Consider the following 15,675-nt stretch of genomic DNA (forward strand, 5'->3'; position numbering starts at 1 on the left):
CTGCTCCTGAGGAAAGACACTGAAGTTTTCTTGTGATTTTGTTTCTCCTGATAATTCAGACACTTTAATCTGCCTACGAGTTCCGCGGCCGGGACCCGTAACAGTTACATATGGATTTATTAATCATTCTTACTTTTCTATGAATGCAAACCAAAGACTATAGAATACACAAGACATGACACTAGTATAGTTTGAATGGGTAAAAGTGTAACAGTCTATATGGAAAATGAAGCTCCGCCTTCTATAACAAGAGCCAATCATTGATTGCTATAGACTGAGGATTCTCCAGGGGAGGGACTTTGTCCAGATGTAAGTTTCTGCAGATTTTGTGTCATTTGAATGTTTAAAAATTAAACTAAAAACAGTTGTTATTTAATCTTACCTGGGATTCCCAATATGAAATTGAATTGCAAGCTTAACAAGCAAATCTTGGAGAATGTGATGTTTCCCCATTGCACCAAAATGCCCGAGCATACTGCCCGAGAGGCGTTTTAAAGATTGCGACTTACCTAATGCCACATTCTCACTTACAGCAAAGTTGTAGCTGCCTGACACTCTGGGTGGCAACCTGCAGCACGGAGAATACAACCGGCCTCTGTGCGAGCTGAGAGAGGATCATGTGAGCTCTACTGGTGCTCCTATTGGCTGTCGCTCATGAAAGTCACTCTTTATGAAAACTTTTCACATGTCCGTGTTTCCCAATATCATAGTTATCATAGTTGGGTAAACTATAAACTTTAAAGTTATGATCACTAAATGTTATTGTGATGCATTGTGATTAAATGCATCACAACAGGCTTGTGAAAAGTGTCCTTTGCATAGAGCTGAAGGATTCAAATCTTTGTCGTGTCGCTCGACATGCCCACCTGGTCGTCACCGATCGATATCGCTACCGTTGACGGAGGTCACGTGAAGTTGCTCACTCTTCATTGAAATGAATGGTCTCTTGTCGATTTGCCACTGCGAGTCACTCATAGTTTGAATAAGGGGAACTTTGATGCAAAGTTCGTTTTTTAAAGAAGCAATATATTTGACCGTCATCACACCTCAGATGACTTAATACAAAGCAATATAACTAAAGCAATCTACATTGTAGTGAGCAATTCACTTCCTCACTGAACAGTCACATCATCGATGACATAAGCGTGCTCGGGCTCTGAAACTAAAACTACAGTGTGAGTCGAAGCAAAATGGGGGTAGAGGGGAGGGAGGACAAGCATGCCCGGGCATGATTCAAAGCAACCGTGCCTAGTGTGAGTACACCCTTAAGGCTGATTTATACTTCTGCATCAAGCACACATATATGCTCTGGCGTAGCCTTCGCGTGGTTGCATAGCCCTTGCCGTGGCGCACCTATCAAAAAATGCAACCACACATGGCAACAAAGCGTAGCGCAAGCTCTGTGATTGGTCGACTTGGTAGCGCCGACGAATAGGGGCAGGGCTGAGTGCCACATGCCATGGGTCATGCAGATCACTCAACACAGAAGTATAAACCAGGCTTTAAGCTGAATAGTAGCAATTCGTTATTAGAAATTAGTCATTAAAATATAAAATATGTTTTTAAATAATTAATTTAAATGGAGGGCTAATACTTTTTATTTCAACTCACTTTGTGATGCCATGTTTATTTTAAGCTCAACTTCCAGAAATGGAATACACAGGATTGTGAGATATCAACAGATCTATATGCTGCCTTCAAAATTCCCAAGCCAGGAAGTAAAGTACATGCCTTGATGCCTTCCTGCTTTGAAATGCAGCATTTTAAAGCTTTAGGATGCAGCCAAAGATTAAACAGATTGATTGATGTGAAGAATTTAGCAGATTCTTTTACAACATGTTCATTTAACAGTTTTTACCTGATTTTTTCTCCTCTTCCTCCTCGCTCCAAATGTTCGGGCTTTTGGACTACTCTTGCTTGTGTCATTATTCAGAGATTGGTCACTGTGCGGTGGACTGAACTCCTCACTTATTTTTTTGAAAGCATTGTTTTCTGGGTGAACTCTGAAAAAGCTGGTATCCCACGTTGAAGCCTTCGAATTTTGTTTGTCGCACTCTGAGTAACCTAATTCTTCACGATTCCAGTCTGTTAATTCTGGTCCAGTGCTTGGTTTTTGAGAATTTTCCTTAATTTCAAAGCAGTCTTCGTTTACAGTAGAATCTTTGAATTGTAATATATTATCCTCTGAACTGTCAACAGATTTGCCCTTGCACTTCTCTAAATGCGTAGCAAAACTCTTCTTGTTAAATAACCCTAAACAGTAAATGCAATAAACACTATCATCAACTGGGCAGTCTGATGCAAACAACCCATATGGCTGTAATTGATTTACATTGCGTTCAACCAAATTTGTGTTGTGCAAGGCATTTCCCCTAATTTGAAGATGCTTGAGCAGATTGTCTCTTTGCTGCGAGTTCTTGTCAAAGATGAGAGCTTCGGCCACCTTTGGCTCGTTCGGATGAACGGACTGAAGATGAGCCATCATATTATAATGTGGTTGCTTGCAGTAGAAGCAGTGGTTTATCTTGAACAACGTGGCGTTGTCATCAGTGGAAGTGGTTTGGTAATCAGGACCCTGTTGACACACAGGAGCAACAACAATTTACAAATGAATCCTGATTTCAAACCAATAGTCAACCAAAAAATGAAGATTTATTCATTAACCTCAGAGTTTTTTCCTTCTGTTGTAAAAAACAAGTTGGCAATTCATGAGTTGATATTAACAACTGACTTCCACAGTAAAAGGGGGAAAAACAGTAGAAAGTTCTGTCAATTGTATGGTTACCAACACGCAACAGAATAAAGAATCTCCTTTTGACCTTACTCTTCATGTATGAGTGGACACAGCAATTGGAATCTTTTTGGCTTGTGACCTATACTCATTCACTACCATTGATTTTTAGATGTTGAAAACAGCTTGTGTTTGATGTTGCAATCTAATATTTTCATGTAATCTCTATTTTCTGATGTTATTCTACTTTTTATGTAGTCATGAACACTTGTTCGTAGAGCAAGTAGTTTGGGCATTTTTTGCCAATTATGATTCCTAGTCACTTCTCTCAAAGGCAACTGAACTTGCCTTTGAGAGAACTTCCTGGAGATCTACCTTCCTACAGATTTTAGTTGCAACCCCATATCAAACACACCTGCCTGTAATTTTCAAGTGCTGTTCATTTCCTAAATAATTGCTTCATGTGTGTTGGATCAGGGTTGGGGCTAAACTCTGTAGGAAGTTAGATCTCCAGGAACAGGGTTGAGAACCCATGTTCTAAATCAATTGCAAAAACGAGTGCACTTCCACATTGCCGAATAAGGTCAATAAGTGAGGAACATATAGGCCCAATCCCCTCTCTACCCCTTAGCCCAGGGGTGTCCAAACTCAGTCCTGGAGGGTGTGTCTCCTGCTGAGTTTACCTCCAACTTGCTTCAACACACCTGCCTGGACGTTTCTAGCATATCTAGTAAGAGCTGGATTAGCTTGCTCAGGTGTGTTTGATTAGGGTTGGAGCTAAACTCTACAGAACACCAGCCCTCCAGGACAGAGTGTGGACAACCCTGCCTTAGCCCTTTCCTTCTGTTTCAGGCATTCACGTAAAGGGTTAGGGGTGTCTTGATTTCCCTTTTTGGTAGAAGTCATATGGATGGGGAGAAATGCCAGATAGCTTTTCAAATACATTTTTCTTAGGACCACAATACAATTGAAGGGGTATGAGAAATTTCCCTAAATGCACCTGTTACCAACATGGCTGCCAAAGCGAGCAATGACTTTTACAATTAAACAGGCATCTGTTTATTACATTATGGCATTTATATTTTACGGTCATAGTCTTATAGTAATGTTAAAAACAATTGCTAAATTCCACTGAGTTATAATAACTACTGCATTATATTCTACAAATTTTAAATTCTGATACCAAATAACAGAAAAGCGGCAGGGAATATTTAGTGGAATATTTTCATGCCTACCTCTTCTTGTCGTGGAGTAGTAGGAATCTAAAATAGAATTGGGATTGGGCCCTAATGTCAGGATGAGTAAATGATCAAAGAATTTTCATTTTGGGGTGAACTATTTTAAGAGCATAACTCAATATATCAATGCTTTGTAACAGGGGTCGCAAATCTCACTCCTGGAGGTCCAGTGCCCTGCAGGGTTTAGTTCCAACTTGCCTCAACGCACCTGCCTGGGTGTTTCAAGTATACCTAGTATGACCTTGATTAGCTTGTTCAGGTGTGTTTGATTAGGGTTGGAGCTAAAATCTGCAGGACACCGGAACTCCAGGAACAAGTTTGGTGATCCCTACTTTGTAGGGTGATTTAATAGATATTATTACTACAGTATTGTCACTTTTCTTTACATGTACAATGCTCCAGCAATAATCAGAGTAAGCAACAAAATCTTGCACTGCAAATAAATAAAAAATATATCAAATTTAAAAAGCAAAACAACCTGAGAATGAGAACTTGAACAACTTTTCTTTGACTCCTCTTTCTCAGATGGCTGATCTGGTAGACTTGGTTTCTCTTCTGCTTTCTGGCCTCTGATATGCTTGAATCATATCAGATTCAACAGCTCAGACATTGCCATTGCCATCAGTGACCACCTCACAGGCTTCTTGAAGATCACACTCATGGATTTAAGGGTAAGATGTTTGCTCCACAGCTCTAGGTTTGACATCTTGAATTGAAGGATTTGACATTAATACTGGATCATCTGTTGGTTGATTCTCACTTTGGAGTCTGAACTCCTCAAATTTTCAGGCTGCTGGCAATGGGTCTGTTCAACGTTATAGCTGGCTTCCAGAATACATTGACCTACATGTTCCAGATGCACATATAAGTCCATGAAGACGTTCCTTTGAAATTTGCACCATTAAATATGCATCACCAAACACTGGTAAATTAGAATTTAAGTTGTTTCAAGAAAAGCAAGAAGGCAGGTTCAAAGTTGTTCCACAAAAATAATAACCGTCAGGTTTCAGATTACGAGACACTTCTGGATCTGGTTGGTTCACAAGCTTGGGATGATTTGTTTTATAGAGTACAGTTGAAGATCTCTGCAACCAGTACTGGACCTGTAAGCTCTAGAACATGTTTTTTTTTTTTTTTTTTGGCAGAAATATAACATACGTGGTTCTATTATCTCCACATAAAGATTCCTTGTACTGAAAGAAGATGTCCAAATGAGAAGGATTCATTGCTGCACAATGACAAAAACCAACAAAAGTTAGACAAAGCTTTTGAGCATCAAGATCATTTTGGTTTGTGCCACCGTCAGTGTCTTGACATAAGGCAAGATTAGGTCTTAAAGATTGCAGATCACAAATCTTCTGTGATGGGCTGTTACTAATAAATAAAACTGGAGGAAGAACTAACTTTGTAGTATGGTTCTTCTAGGTTCCTTGCTTAAGGTCTGAAATATGGTGATTGCCCGAATCTGATTTATATAAAGAAGCACCAGTTGGCTCTCAGCTGAGAGAAGAGCCGGAGATAGCTGGAGATGAAATTCCCAATTCTGCATCAGTAGCGTCCAAGGTTTTGCTGGATGCCATTGTGCTTGCATATCAGAGCAGGTTCCTAAAATGTGTTCCATTGTTAAGATTCCTGGTTCAAAATGAAATGAACAACATCTTCATCACAAACCACGTAGAGACTCCAGGTTGCTTAAATTTCTCTTTAATGGCAAAACTGTTTAATAACTCTTTACTTTCTGTATAGTCTTCTCAAAACTTAAATTTTTACTACTTCAGCTCATTTTCAGTGATCGTGCATAAGGTGAAGTAAAACTAACAATACAATGCACTCGTTTTTTTTGTCTTCCACTGCTTAAAGCAGTCGTCACTACCAGAGGATTGACAGGTTGTGAAAAAAGTAGCACTCCAAATCCTTTAGAACTATTTACAAATAACTCGCTGAAATTCACAGTTTGTACAAAAAAACTCATTGTTAAACTGCCTAAAACATTGACAAAAAGCAGAAAAAAAAACTGTCAAATTAAATACAAATTAGGTTTCTCCAGTTTTCACAGATGGATTAAGATCTGCCTTTGAGTCCATGTTGTACGTTACACGCTACTACTATTGCATACCCGATTGTCCACACCTAGTTTATTTTCTCCCTCATTCGCATTGACCACAAAATTAATTTCAGACTACCATGCTTGACCAGCAAGTACCACATCTGATATTTGACCCACTATATCCTCATGGGGGTCATACTTCATTTGCCTTATCACAGTAGATGCCAACTGGGGAGATGCTCTGACCCTTCTTTTGACGAGATGAGAGCTCAACATCAGACTGTTTTGAGGGACTGCCGATAGAGTTGGTGTGAACACATGTGGAATCGATAGCCTCGATTTAGATGGAAAGTCGCTGGAAGGATTTTATGTGCAGTTCGCTGGCCATCTCTAACTGTTCATTTTAAATGCTAGGCATTTCATCGGTATCTTCACCATCCGAGATGACAACACAACTTAATTCAGAGTCAGCATCCTGCATGGCTCCGGAACTAGTTTCCTTGAACAAAGAATCTAAATTACTGGCCTCTGGCATTACAGTTAATTTCATTGACTCAATGCTATCACAATCACACGTCCAATCACAATTCTTTTTACCACATTCTGATTGGCCATTTTCACCAGCAATTACACAAGGAAAATTACGGTTTCGGTCCTCTTCTTGTCGACCGACTGAGTTTTTTGCCTCAGACTCTTGAATGGCCGCTGAGCCCCCAGAGTTGTCAAGCTCTACTTTCGATTGAGAACTAGCCAGCACAGAGACCTCTACGTTCCCAGGACTAACACTGCAACGTATTTCAGGATTGCCATCACTTGTGCTTTCCACTGGTATCGTGCAAAGATTGGCGCCCTCTGGTGTATCTTCCACCTCCATTACATCACTATCTCCATCCGTACTACCAACTTCTAGTGTATCATCTACCAATACTGAGTATGAGGTTTCTTCATGATCAATGTGCCCTGATTTTACATCCCCAGGATTCAAGGTGGAATATTTGGAACCCGTTGTAATTGGTCGCAGAACAATCCTGGGTTGCAAAGTGAAGTGGCCCATGAGATCCTTGGCAAGCTCAGATTTGTTTTGTTCATCACTGTTGTTGCAGATGGCAGGCTGCTCAATAGGTGACTGAGGTAGAAGGCTGCCAGGATTGTCTTCCAGTGCAGTGTCTCCATAAGCTTCATGGCTGCTCAGATTTGTAGAAGGGTCCCCCTTCCCCTTTTCTTCACCAACGGACTGTCCAGACTCGTCCCAGTTCTTCCCCAGAGGCTGTATTGAGGGAAACCGACAATCAACCATACTTATAATGACTTCAACAGAAGAATCACCCTGATGAAATTATCTAGGAAATAATGATCAGTCTCTCCTACCTCCTCATTATAGCTTTTCTGGAGTTTGCCCTTTTTCACGTCACCATAAAAACGTTTCTTGCGCTGCCGATACGGGTATGGTTTTTCACCAGAGTGAATCTGCATATGCACCAACAGCCGCATTTCATAAGCAAAGATTTTGCCACAAAATGGGCAGGAAAGCTGCTCTTGACTTTTGTTTCTGCTTTTTGGTAATGAATCTTTGTTTGGGGATCCTTGAGGTGTCTGTTGAGGGGGTACGAAAAAGATTATTTTAATACATATTTGTGCATGGGCTAGCCTATGAAATGAGTGCCTTTACCAATAATGTTTTTACATAAGATGAACTATGTATAATGTATGAAATAAATATTTAAATATTAATATTTAAATAAATATGTAAATATTTAAATAAATATAACTTGCATTGCACCTTCTCAAGCCAATGGCTGAAGGTTTAGAAATACATTATTAGCCTTGCAGTCAGTATACAAATACAATTAATTGCTATCCACTTAAAAAGCAAAACAAAAGGCACTTATTCTGATGTGCTCACTATTACTATATTTCTATGTACAAGTTTCCCACTAGTTATTTTTTAGTTTTCTATTGGTCTCTGACTTGTTTGTCCTAGAATCGGTTATTCCTTTATGATGGCCACATCCTCAGGCAGTTCTTTATTCTTTGAATCCTTTATCCTTAGAATTATATAAAACTATGAAATGTGAAGAACTTATGCAGATCATTCTTCAGGCTAGTTTAGACACATACCGTAGTATTAGTTTTGTGATTGCTTGTCGACGTCTTGTTAAGCCTCACTTTGTCTTTCTCCTCCTTCAATCTCTTTTCTTCTTGCTCTTCTTCCAATCTTCTTGCTTCCCTTTTCCTTTTCCTTAAAATCTGCAAGTTAGCTGCGATGTGTTTCATTCTGTGATGCTTGAACTTCCGTTTCTGAAAAAATGACTCGCCACAATATAGGCATGTAAAGCTTGTCTGATTTTGAATATCTGACGTTCCTTCGTCAGATCCTGGTGTGTCTTTATGAGGACCGTTTGCGTCATCTGTAACTTTTTTAATAAGATCTGCATTGAGTTTGGACATTACCACAACTGGGCTGGAGTTTTTTCTTGACTGACATGGTTTAGCGTTGACCTTTGATGCTTCTGTTTCACCTTTTGACTCTTCAGTGATTGCCTGTGCCTTGGTTAAGACCTTTTGTGATTCCATCGTTTCCCGTTTCACCTCCTCGGTGTCTCGCTGTGTCTCACTCGTGACCTTTTTTGATTCTTCAATTGCTACCTGACGCGATTGCTTACCGATCAATACAAAAAAGGAATGTGGGTTATTATACAGAAATAAAAGTTTAAAACAGGCATCGTCTCGGCAAGTACATTGCAACATCAACATATTTAAAAAGAAATCTCAAAACTAACCTTTGAAATCCGCATTGACCTTCGCTTCTTTCCCTTGACAAGCACTTTGTTATATTTACGCTTCTTGATGTTTACTGCCCCGTGCTGACTTCGAATGTGCGGCTCCAACCATCCTTCACGAGTAAATACTTTATTGCAAACAGGGCAGGAAAAAGTTTTCTGTGGCCTTTTCGAATTCTGCATTGCTGTTCTTTTACGCTCTATTGCTTCTTCTTTGGGAGGCTAAAAGAAACACAAAATGTTTGACCTTAAAAAGAAACATGATTTGAAAAGATCCAGACTAAATAGTGCTTCGTGTGAACGGGTACCTCAGTCTGGACTGCCAAGTCAAGATTTTCTTGGGATGAGGGTCTGTCATTTTCATGGTCCTTTATGTGCAAACACAATGCAGATGACTTAAAGAATACTTTGCCACACCTTGGACAAGGGCACTTTTTTCTGCCTGCACATTTGTTCTTCTTCCCTGCATCACTTTTGCTTTGCTTCTGAAAGAAATGCAAGAAGAATTGACAATGAGAAGCACGGAAAGACATAACAATGTGTATGTTTAGGATTAGCATGTTTATATTGTCCCCAAAACTCAACCTGAAGGTGGCAAATGTAGTAAACTGATACAAGATTATAATAAGTACATTAAACATACTGTAGATGCCATGGCATTACAAATTTAAATATATTGATACACACACACACAGTATGAAAACTGTAATATCTATATTTATATTACCCAATTTAGGCAATCAATATGACATGCAATAGATTTTCTTTCAATTCAGAAAGTAAAACCAACAAAAATGTACCAATGAGTGTCTCCCAGCCATTGGTTTGTACTAATAAGATGTTTTTTTACCAGCCCCTGAAGTTAAATATTGTGTAGATTAAATAAGATTCAAAATAAGTAGCTACCTAAAAGTGCCAGCGGGTCAAAATTACCTGAATAATGCTTTTATTTTTGCCATAATTTTTGTGCCACTTATGTTGTGGCATTCAATTGCCAGTGCCTACACCCATTAAAATCAAAGTCAAAAGGCAATTTATGGCTGCCGAATTAGTATTATTGACACTAAATAAGTGTTGTTAAGTCTGAAGGTGTAGAGAAAGTCCTGGGTCAGATTAGAATTATAGCCGATGACTATATCATGACTCAACATTACTTTTTGAAGACATTGAAATCAGAAGTCTAAATGGATATATTTAAGTCGAATCAACGTGCTCTGAATAATTCACTGCCATTGTGTGGCTAATCTGTAATTATGTAATCCTAAGAAATGTAATCTGATTATGACCTTTTTTGGAACACCTCGAAACACAAACGTTCAACTTTATTAAGAAACGTGAATTGAAAAGTTTATTTTGCTTTTGCGTGAAGAGATACCTTAGTCTGGACTGCCATCTCAAGATTTTCTTAAGATGAAGTCTTTTCATACTCATGGCCCCGTAAGTGGAAACGCAATGCGGATGACTTGCTATAGAACACTCGTTCACACTTTGGACAAGGAAACTTTTTTCTGCCTGTGCGTTTCTCCTTCACTTCATCACTTTTGCTTTGATTCTGAAACAAATGCAAGTCCATTTGACAGTGAGAGAAGATTTCTGGTGGGCATGATGATTATTCATCTTAAAGTAGCTAAAATAATACACACTACACGATTATAATAAGCAAATCAAACCTTTTGAACAGATCTCGTGGTATTACAAAAAAGTATATACACTGCTCAGAAAATAAAGGGAACACTTTACAAAACTCCAAGTCAATCACACTTTTGTGAAATCAAACTACACACGCAGGAAGCAACACTGATTGACAATCAATTTCACATGCTGTTGTGCAAATGGAATGGACAACAGGTGAAAATTATAGGTAATTAGCAAGACACCCCCAATAAAGAAGTGATTCTTCAGGTGGTGACCACAGACCACTTCTCAGTTCCTATGCTTTCTAGCTGATGTTTTGGTCAATTTTAAATGCTGGCAGACCTTTTACTCTAGTGGTAGCATGAGACAGTCTACAATCCACACAAGTGGCTCAGGTAGTGCAGCTCAATGTGAGCTGTGGCAATAAGGTTTGCTGTGTCTGTCAGAGCATGGAGGCACTACCAGAAGACAGGCCAGACGAGGAGAAGGCCGTAAGAGGGCAACAACCCAGCAGCAGGACTGCAACCTCCACCTTTGTGTAAGGAGGAGCACTGCCAGAGCCCTGCAAAATGTCCTCTAGCAGGCCAGAAATGTTTGTGTCTGCTCAAACGGTCCGAAACAGACTCCATGGGGATGGTATGAGGGCCTGACATCCACAGGTGGGGGTTGTGCTTACAGGCCAACACGATGCAGGACAATTGATATTTGCCAGAAAACACCAAGATAGGCAGGTTCGCCATTGGCACCCTTTCACAGATGAAAGCAGGTTCACACTGAGCACATGTGACAGAGTCTGGAGACGCTATGGACAATGTTCTGCTGCCTGCAACATCCTCCAGCATGACCAATTTACCCATAGGGTGAGTAATGGTGTGGGGTGACATTTCATTGGAGGATTGCACAGCCCTCCATGTGCTTGTCAGAGGTAGCCTGATTGCCATTAGATACCGAGATGAGATCCTCATATTTCTTGAGACCATATGCCATTGCGGTTGGCTTTGGGTATCTTCGAATGCAGAACAATGCTAGACCTCCTGTGGCTAGAGTGTGTCAGCAGTTCCTGCAAGATGAAGACATTAATGCTATGGACTGACCCAGACCTGAATTAAATTGAACACATCATGTCTCATTCCATCCACCAACGTTGCAACGCAGACTGTCCAGGAGTTGGTGGATGCTTTAGTCCAGATCTGGGAGAAGATTCCGTCACCAGGAGCATACCCAGGCATTGTAAGGAGGTCATACAGGCATGTGGAGGCCACACACACTACTGAGCCTCATTTTGACTTGTTTTAAGGAGATTACATCAAAGTTGGATCAGCCTGTAGTGTTTTTCCTTCATTTTTGAGTTTGATTCCATATCCAGACCACCATGGGTTAATCAATTTGATTTCCATTGATAATTTTTGTGTGATTTTTGTTGTCAGCACATTCAACTATGTTAAGAACAGTATTTATTAAGAATATTTCCTTCATTCAGATCAAGGATGTGTTGATTTAGTGTTCTCTCTATTTTTTAAGCAGTGTATATACAGGTGCTGGTCATATAATTAGAATATCTTCAAAAAAATAATTTCACTAATTCTATTCAAGAAGTGAAACCTGTATAATGTATACATTCATTCTACACAGACTGATATATTTCAAGTGTTTGATTCTTTTAATTTTAATGATTTTGATGACAACTAATGAAAACACAAAATTCAGTATCTCAGGAAACTAGAATATTGTGAAAAGGTTCAGTACTGAAAACATCTGGTGCCACACTCTAATCAGCTAATTAACTCAAAACAATTGCAAAGACCTTTAAATGGTCTTTCAGTCTAGTTCTGTAGGCTACACAGTCATGGGGAAGACAAGTCACAAAAGGTCATTGCAAAAGAGGCTGGCTGTTTACAGAGCTCTGTGTCCAAGCATGTTAATAGCGACGTAAGGGAAGGAAAAATGTGGTAGAAAAAAAAGGGTTCAAGCAAAAGGGATAACCCCACCCTGAAGAGAATTGTGAAAAAACCATTCAAGAATGTGGGGGGGAATTCACAAAGAGTGGACTGCAGCTGGAGTCAGTGCTTCAAAAACCACTAATGCTGCGTTCACACTAGACGCAGAACACGCGGCAAGCACGAGCGATTTACATGTTAAGTCAATGCAAACGCGTAAATTTAGTGTTTTGCACGAATCGCTCGACTTCGAAAATCTGAACTTCAGCGGACATTCGCGCCGCGTTAACCAATCAGGAGCTTGCTCTTGTGGGGACGTGATTGTGACGTATCGCCTGTTGTGGGTGTCCCAGGGGAAATCCTCCAGCCGCACACAGACAAGAAGTTCAAACTGCCGTTAAGTTATGAAGCTAGAGTCACCGGGCAGACAGAAGCCCTGCCCATGACGCGAATCCGCGTCTGTTCTGAAGTGAATTTGACCTGCGAATGAAGCGGATTTGACACGTGAATGAAGCGGGGTTTGACGCGCGAGTGAACTCAAATGTTCACGCGGCTATTTACGCGCGATTTATCCGGACGTTCCGCGTCTGGTGTGAACACAGCATAAGACATGGGTTTGAGCTGTCACATTGCTTGTGTCAAGCCACTCCTGAACAAAAGACTGGACTGCTGCTGAGTGGTCCAAAGTTTTGTTCTCTGATAAAAGTTAATTTTGCATTTTCTTTGGAAATCAGGGTCCCAGAGTCTGGAGGAAGAGAGAAAAGGCAGATAATCCACGTTGCTTGAGGACAAGTGTAAAATTTTCACAGTCAGTGATGGTTTGGGGTGCCATGTAGCTTTGGCACTGTGCAAATGACAAGTACCTGGTTTAAGGACCATAGTAGCCCTGTTCTTAATTGGCCCGCAAACTCACCTGACCTTAATTCCATAAAAAATCTATGGGGTATTGTGAAGAGGAATATGCGATATGCCAGACCCAACAATGCAAAAGAGCCGATTTGCTGGAATAATTCAGCCAAAAGAAGCCCCAACTAAGCCTTAAGTGCTGTGCATGCATTTTCATGTTCATACTTTTCAGTTGGCCAACATTTCTGAAAATCCTTTTTTTTGTATTGGTTTTAATTGATATTCAAATTTTTTAAGTTACTGAATTTTGGATTTACATCAGTTGTCATCAAAATTAAACGAAATAAACACTTGAAATATATCAGTCTGTGTGGAATGAAAGTAAACAAGTTTCACTTCTTGAATAAAATTAGTAAAAAATATATATTTTTAAAGATATTATAATGATATGACCAGCATGTGTATATTAATTTAAAAAATTTTCCTGAATGTTGTTTAATGGAAAAAAAAGCTTTATAAAGTCTACTTTAAACATAGCCATTAAAATAACTAATTTCTAATAACTAATTTGTATTCTGCTTTTGCGTGAGAAGATACCTCAGTCTTGACTGCCATCTCAAGATTTTCTTGGGATGAGGGCGTTTCATAATCATGGCTCCTTAAGTGAAAACGCAACGCTGATGACTTATTATAGAACACTCGGTCACACTTTGGACAAGGGAACCTTTTTCTGCCTGCACGTTTCTTCTTCACTTCAACGTTTTTGCTTTGATTCTGAAACAAATGCAAGTCCATTTGACAGTGAGAGAAGATTTCTGATCAATACAACGATGATTATAAAGCTTAAAGTAGCAAAAGTAAAACACTGACACTACACGATAATAAGCATATTAAACCTATTGTACAGATGTCAAGTCATTATAAAAAAAAAAAAATCAAGTGTTAAACAGGGATAAGATTTTACAAATCCTCTTTTAAACATAACAGTTTAAGTAACTAATTTCTAAAAACGAATTTGTATTCTGCTTTTGGGTGAAAAGATACCTCAGTCTGGGCTGCAATCTCAAGATTTTCTTGGGATGAAGCAGTTTCATACTCATGGCCCCATAAGTGGAAACGCATTGCGGTTAACTTATAGAACACTCGGTCACACTTTGGACAAGGAAAGCTTTTTCTGCCTGCACGTTTCTCCTTCACTGCATCACTTTTGCTTTGATTCTGAAACAAATGATATCCATTTGACGGTGAGAGAAGATTTCTGATCATCATTGTGATGATGATTATGAACCTTAAAGTGGCAAAAGTAAAACACTGACACTCAAACATATTCTACAGATGTCATTGGCATTACAAAAAAATGTATATATATATATATATATATATATATATATATATATATATATAAATTAAAAAATATTTCCTAAGTGTTGCTTAACAGAGAGAATCTTTTTCAACTCATGACTAATTTTAATCACCAATTTCTTTTGCCTTTGCAAGATACTAGTATTCAGCCACAAATAAAAACACAATTTAAAGACTTAATTATGTTAATTAGGCAAGTTATTGGATAAAGAATTGTTCTGTAGAGCGTAAGCAATTGAAAAAAACATTAGTATGGGGGCTAAAAATATTATCCTTAAATTAGTTTTATTATTATTATTACAAAATTGAAAAAGAATAAACATTTTTAAAGGAGAGCTAATAGTTTCCAACTGTGCGTGTATGTATATAATGTATTCTTATATTTATATTACTAAACTTAAGCAAATCAACATAATCAGCATTTAAAATTTTTGAAGACAGCGATTATATAAAGCTGTTACTTCTCAGCACTGTATATTACTATAGCAAATGGCAGAACGCCTAAAGTAATGAATCAATAGACTGATAATAATGTTTTTCAAAAGAGATTTTATTAAACCACCACTTTATAAATCACACTGCATATATACACCTTTGAAAAATCAAACTTCTCTTTGGCATATCTACATTTCTTTACAAGTTCTCATTAGACGGTATTTCTGTTATCAAGACCTCATTTATCTGACTTCCGCTTTGTATGATGCATTCTTCAGGTTCTAACTTCTCTAATTTAATTGGAACGGTGTCCAAAGTGTCGATCCGCATATTGACCGGTCGGTAACCTTTTGCTTCCACGTAAGCATGCTGGTGTTTTATTCTAAGGTGAGACCACAAATTAGAAGTGTTCTTGTTAGCAGCCTTGCTGGACCCCTGGCTAACTCTGGCTGAACATTCACGACAGAAGACTTCTCCAAACGCATCTTTTATGAAGTAGTCCCAAACTTTGCTAAAACAGCGGTTTGGTAGAAATGACACCTGTGAAACAATGAGAAAAGAAAGAAACGCATGAGCTTTAAATGTCACCATTTACATTAAGAAACTACAAAGAATTCTAAAACAAATGGTATGCATTCAGTTGGTTATTACGGCTATGGGTAAT

At 38.9% G+C, this 15,675-nt stretch overlaps 3 protein-coding genes across 16 annotated transcripts in view; 1 reads left to right on the forward strand and 2 right to left on the reverse strand.

The window, feature by feature from the left end:
• doc2a (double C2-like domains, alpha) overlaps positions 1 to 15,675 on the forward strand; it is a 206,381-nt gene that overhangs the window by 153,826 nt on the left and 36,880 nt on the right. For 2 of the 3 annotated variants that reach the window (XR_015480529.1, XR_015480528.1), the window contains exon 12: positions 4,495 to 4,640. The gene's annotated coding sequence lies outside the window, so the exon portion shown is untranslated. Of the gene's footprint in view, positions 1 to 4,494; positions 4,641 to 13,102; positions 13,569 to 15,675 lie in introns of those variants that run through there. The other variant, XR_015480530.1, reaches the window with a different exon arrangement.
• Positions 1 to 15,675, reverse strand: part of mvp (major vault protein) — a 238,613-nt gene that overhangs the window by 141,387 nt on the left and 81,551 nt on the right. The window lies entirely within an intron of this gene.
• The window catches only part of zgc:66474, a 31,577-nt gene that overhangs the window by 4,266 nt on the left and 11,636 nt on the right, over positions 1 to 15,675 (reverse strand). For 3 of the 12 annotated variants that reach the window (XM_087242232.1, XM_087242231.1, XM_087242230.1), the window contains exons 1-4: positions 10,172 to 10,348; positions 9,105 to 9,281; positions 8,797 to 9,018; positions 1,859 to 2,575 (exon numbers count right to left, since the gene is read on the reverse strand). In XM_087242232.1, coding sequence (XP_087098358.1) covers positions 1,859 to 2,575; positions 8,797 to 9,018; positions 9,105 to 9,281; positions 10,172 to 10,189 — 1,134 coding nt within the window. In that variant the 5' untranslated portion in view covers positions 10,190 to 10,348. 12 annotated transcript variants of the gene reach the window in all.

This window comes from Danio rerio, chromosome 3 (assembly GCF_052040795.2).
Source record: "Danio rerio strain M-AB ecotype USA chromosome 3, GRCz13ab, whole genome shotgun sequence".
Lineage (NCBI taxonomy): Eukaryota > Metazoa > Chordata > Actinopteri > Cypriniformes > Danionidae > Danio > Danio rerio.